Source organism: Spinacia oleracea, chromosome 5 (genome assembly GCF_020520425.1).
Source record: "Spinacia oleracea cultivar Varoflay chromosome 5, BTI_SOV_V1, whole genome shotgun sequence".
Classification (NCBI taxonomy): domain Eukaryota; kingdom Viridiplantae; phylum Streptophyta; class Magnoliopsida; order Caryophyllales; family Amaranthaceae; genus Spinacia; species Spinacia oleracea.
The window spans coordinates 115,671,515-115,677,461 of record NC_079491.1 but is presented as its reverse complement, the minus strand read 5'-3'; the positions used below and the strand labels follow the sequence as shown (position 1 = coordinate 115,677,461).

The 5,947-nt window shown below is 41.0% G+C and overlaps 1 protein-coding gene across 1 annotated transcript; it reads left to right on the top strand.

Moving 5' to 3' along the window:
- The first annotated feature begins 1,199 nt into the window (after positions 1–1,199).
- On the top strand, positions 1,200–2,183 carry LOC110795821 (uncharacterized). The gene is made up of 2 exons (XM_056830021.1): positions 1,200–1,349; positions 1,476–2,183. The coding sequence occupies exons 1-2, from the start codon at positions 1,200–1,202 to the stop codon at positions 2,181–2,183; spliced, it is 858 nt and encodes a 285-aa protein (XP_056685999.1).
- Positions 2,184–5,947: the final 3,764 nt, after the last annotated feature.

The window sequence follows — 5,947 nt, the reverse complement described above, 5'->3', positions numbered from 1 at the left end:
GTAAGGATGCTCGAACCCACTTTCAATCGAATTCGAAATTTGGCGCGAATGCTACTAGGTTGAGTATTCCTACGATTGAAAATCAATCCCTGACTATGAATAAACCCATTAATCTCACCAATAATGAAAATCTGAGTAGTAATGACTATAACCCAATCCCATCCCCTGTTTTACCCTCTGTGGTGACAATTGATTTTGATGATATTAAAGAGGAACTTGAATTCTAGGAATCAGCTGTTGTTTGTTATGTGTTGGGTGCAAACCCTCCACAAAATGTGATGGAAGGATATGTGAGACGAATTTGGGGGAAATTTGGGGTAGACAAAGTTTCTCTGGTTGGGAAAGGCATATACCTGGTTCGTTTTGTAACTATGGAGAATTGTGAGAAAGTTCTCCAGAGTGGTTTCCAGTTCTTTGATTCCAAACCATTAATTGTGAAACCATGGTCACCTGACATCAATTTCAGTAAGGACCCTATCAAGAAAATCCCAATTTGGATCCAATTGCAAGACTTAGATGTCAAATACTGGGGGATAAAAGTCTCGCCAAGATTGTTAGTCAACTTGGTACTATGCTCAAAGTTGACCAGGCTACAAAAAATAAGGATAACTTGTAGTATGCAAGAGTCCTTGTGGAGGTTAGTGTGGATCAACCATTTCCAGAGATGATTCACTTCATCAACGAAAAAGGAATCCAGGTTGACCAACAGGTCAAATATGACTGGTTGCCTATATCTTGTATAATTTGTGGGGGTATGGGGCATGACAAAGTCAAATGCACTAGGAGACCTGCTAGACATACTAGAAAGGTATGGATTCCAAAACCAATTCAGCAGGAAACAACTACCACTCAACCTATACAACCAGTGGAACCAGCCAATGTGTTTGTTCAAGCAACCAAGTTCAGTAGAATAGTGGGACAGCAGTTGAAACCAGTGGTCACCTCAAACACATACCAAGCCTTGTCTGAATCTGATAATGAAGTGGAAAGTGATGTTGAGGAGTCTATGAAGAATCATGCTGGTAGTGGGCACTCATTAGGCAGGGGGGTGGCATCCCCTAGTCCTAATGGATAAAGTGCTATGTTGGAATGTAAGGGGGATCAACAGGAAAGATAAACAAGCAGATGTGAGATCAATGATTCATTCTCACACAATAAAACTCTGTTGCCTCCTTGAAAGAAAAGGAAAGTCAGCCAAAATGGGTGATCTGTATCTTAACATTTTCCCAAATTGGTGCTTTACTACTAACCTAACTCATCACAGAAATGGTAGAATTGTCCTAGCTTGGGACCCTGATGTGTTTCAGATGAACATTATCCATATGGACAGTCAAATGATTCATGGTTTTGTGATCCCTAGATACTCTTGAGTGGGATTTTTTGTCTCTTTCATTTATGGTTTTAACCTTGCAACTGAGAGAGAACCATTATGGGCCACTTTAAGCACTCTGGCTGGCATGATCCACTCTGCCTAGGTGATCATGGGTGATTTCAATGCTGTAAAAGAAATAGAAGACAGGATTGGCTCTCCTGTGAGATTGTCAGATATCCAGCCAATGAGAAACTGCATGGCTAAGTGTCAACTTACAGAAGTAAAAACCATAGGCAGACTTTACACTTGGAACAACAAACAAGATGGTGGTAATAGGGTGTTCTCTAGAATTGACAGAGTTCTATCCAACTCTGCATGGGATGTTATGTTCCCCAATGCAGAAGCTTTATACCTCCCTGAAGGCACCTACGACCATTGCCCCATGGTTCTGAGTTCCTACCCCACCATGCACCAGAAGAAGCCATTCAGATTTTATAACATGTGGACATCATCAGATGAGTTCATACCCATTGTGGAAAGGAACTGGTCAAAATATGTTTATGGGTGTGTGATGTTCAAAATAATTCAGAAGCTGAAATGGATCAAGCATGATCTGAAACTCCTAAACAAAACTGGTTACAGCAATGTTGACGAAACCAAAGTTCAAATGCAAGCCCATCTGGCTGAGATTCAGGATAAACTTCACTCTGATCCCACCAACATTGATTTATCTACAACAGAGAAGAATGCTGCAGCTGACTACAGGAAAGCACAAGACAATTTGTTGTCTTTCCTACACCAAACAGCCAAAGTGCATTGGCTTGAAAAGGGAGATGAAAACACCAAAGCCTTTTATCAGAGCATCAAATAAAGAAGGAAATACAATACCATCCACTCCATTCAAAATGCTGCAGGGGTGTGGATGAATTCACCTAAGGAGGTCCAAGTTGCTTTCTTGGACTTTTACAGGAACCTTTTTTGCTACAAAAAAGACAACAGGATTCCCATCCAGAAAAGCATCATGGATAGAGGGCCAAGGCTCACTGAGACCCACAGGAACTCTCTCACTTGAAAATTCTCTTTGAATGATGTCAAGAGAGTTCTGGATAGCATACCAAGCAATAAAGCTCCTGGTTTAGATGGTTTCAATAGCCACTTCTACAAAAGTTCCTAGGACATCATCAAGAATGATCTCCTTGCTGCAGTGAATGACTTCTTTGAAACTGGGAAAATGCTAAGAGAGATTAATGTCACTTCAATCACCTTGATCCCAAAAATAAATGTTCCTTCTTCAGTAAGTGATTTCAGAACAATAGCCTGTTGCTCAGTTCTGTACAAATGCATATCCAAGCTTTTGTGTGATAAGTTGGGTTCAGTGCTACCAGATATCATTTCTCCTAACCATGGAGCCTTTGTGAAAGGGAGATCCATTCTCCACAATGTCCTGGTGTGCCAGGATATAATCAAGATGTACAGGAAAGGTCAACTTCAAGCTAACTGTATGATGAAACTGGATCTCAAAAAAGCTTATGATACAGTTGAGTGGGACTTTATTGAGGAAGTTCTACTGGACCTGGGTTTTCCTACTCATTTTATTCATTTGATCATGACTTGCCTGACAACCACTCAATACTCAATTCTGATCAATGGAACACCTACAGAACTGATTCACCCAAGAAGAGGGTTGAGACAAGGTGACCCTTTGTCACCATTGCTCTTTACTCTTTGCATGGATTATCTCACAAGAGCAATGACATCCATTGGTGATCAAACTGATTTCAGATTCCACTCTAGATGCAGAAGATTAAAGCTTAACCGCCTTTGCTTTGCAGATGACCTTCTTATATTCTGTAAAGGTGATGCTCAGTCTGTGAAATTAGCTCTACAAGGTTTCAAATGGTTTTGTGACAGAACTAGGCTAGAGGTTAATTCCAATAAATCATCTCTTTATTGCTGTGGCATGTCTGCTTCTCAGTCACAGGAAATGGCCACTCATACTGGTTTCAAGTTGGGATCTCTTCCTTTTTCTTATCTTGGTGTTCCAGTCAGTCCATGGAAAATGAAAGCTAAGGATTGTGATTGCCTCATTGATAAAATGACCTCCAAAATCAAAATTTGGAGCTCTAGGAATCTCTCCTTTGCTGGTAGAGCTCAACTGGTGAATTCTGTCCTGATGAGCATCTGTGTATACTGGTCTCAAATGTTTTTGTTTCCTAGTGCTATTCTTAAAAAAATCAATGCTGTATGCAGATCTTTCCTCTGGTTTGGCACCTATGATGATAGCAGACCAGGTTCAGTTGCCTGGGATAATTTATGTCAACCAAAAGCACAGGGGGGTCTTGGGTTTAGGAACATCTTAATTTGGAACCAAGCAGCTGTTGGGAAACAGGTATGGGCTATTGCTCAAAAGCAAGACAAGCTATGGGTCAAGTGGATCCATACTATCTATGTGAAAGACAAAGATTGGAGCCAGTTCACTGCCCCCACTGCTGCTAGCTGGGTAGTGAAAGTACTATGCAAAATCAAAAGCCACTGCAATCACCAATTCAATTCTCCTCAATGGCTGGCTAAGCCCAAGTACTCCATCAGGGACACCTACAGTGAACTTTGCACTCAAGGAGCTAAAGTTCAATGGCAATCTTATGTCTGGAACAGGTTGAGTGTTCCTAAACATAGATTCATTCTATGGCTTGCTCATTTGGACAGGTTAAAGACTAAAGACAGATTGCATAAGTTAAATATCAGCACTGATGATGTGTGCCCTGTGTGTGGGACTGGCATTGAATCCCCAATGCATCTCTTTTTTGAGTGCTCTTTTGGCACTGCTTGCAGGCAGCAGGTCATGGCCTGGTTGGGATTCCAACAAGGCAGAAACTCCATGTTACCTCTCTTGAAGTGGATCCAGAGATATGGTAGAAGCAAGGTTCATAAAACCATCTTATACACTGCAATTGCATGTCTGGTGTACCGCATATGGAAGGCAAGGAACTCTGCAGTGTGGAACTTGAAGGTTCCTAGTATCAAGTGTATTGTTCAGTCTGTACAAACTGAAGTGAAGGGTAGAGTCACTAATCTCATCAGTAGTAAAGCAAGTACAAGGGATAGGGACTGGTTTTTCAACCTGTAAAGGGTGGGTCTGTTTAGCTAAGGTTTCTTAGCTTTTTTGTTTGCTCCTGTTTTCTTGTGATAACAGGTTAGCCTGTGTGTGAACTGTTTTGGGTGATCAATAAAATTTATTACTTACTTGCCAAAAAAAACAAAACAAAACAGGCTCGCCATCTTCAGCCGGCGGGGTCTACGTCACAAACCGCGTAGGTCCTTATTTTCAAAAACATCAAAACAGATTCGTCCACTTCTATCGGACGGGGCGTCCACCCTCAGCGGACAGGCTCGCCCACCTTCAGCGGGCGGGGTCTGCGTCACTAACCGCGCAGGTCCTTAGTCGCTGCAGCGAGAACTTTTCCTGGTTTATCTTTTTCCAAAAATCAAAAGATGGTTTATCTTTTTCCAAAAATCAAAAGATGGTTTCCCTTTTCCAAAAATGAAAGGATGGTTTATCTTTTTCCAAAAATCAAAGGATGGTTTATCTTTTTCCAAAATTCAAAAGATGGTTTCCCTTTTCCAAAAATCAAAGGATAGTTTCCCTTTTTCCAAAAATCAAAGGATTGGTTTTCCGTTTTTCCAAAAAAGAGCGATGTGCTGGATTTTCCTTCGTTTTACGTTCTATAAAAACAAGGGGGTTTTCTCGTTTAGCTAACCCTGAAAATGAGAAACTTTAAAAACATTTTTACCTCGTGATTGGGCTTGGCCAAGCCTGGTTACACTTTATAGCTTTGATTTCGAAAACATCTGTAGATACTTCCAATGACAATGTGAGGGAGTTTCTATACATCTTTAGATACTTCCAATGACAAAGTGAGGGAGTTTCTATACTATTGTTTAACAGATTCCAATGACACGTGAGGAATGTGTTAACACTTCAAGTGATGACCCTTAAGTCAAATGTTATCACTTGGGGGCTCGTGAGACCCTCGCAAAACAGGTCACATACACCATGGCTTGTATGACGCACTCCGTCCAGTACTTTGACCATCGTCTCATCTCGAGACTCAGTCAAAGTGGGGGCTAACTGTAGACACCAACTTTTGTCCCCATTCCCGAAAGGGAAGGTTCGATGATGAGAAAATAAATCTCCACTTGGCAACGCATCTCCTATAAAATAACGAATCTCAAATCAACCTTTCATTTCAGCCAAAGCTTCCATTTATAGAAACCTGCTAAAAATAGTAGCTGCCGTAAAAGGTAATTGCTAAAAGTAGTACGAATAAAAAGATAGAAACCTGTCAGAATTAGGTGTTGCACTCCAACATAAATCCTAAAAGAGATAGAAATTGTAAAAGGAATTCTATTCCTATCGCAATTCGATAAAAGAGTTAACGTATTAATTAAACTCATAACGAACCTAGAGTTTGTAAAGGACCCAGACGCATTCCGTCGTAAATTGATACGCTCCAAATAACTCGGATTAAGTCTCTTAATAGACTCCGTAATCTAGAGTCCAATCTGACAAAGAATTCTGCCCAGATCCTATTTTCAACGCCCAGCCCTGGGCGCCGAAATCTTTGCCGCCCAGTG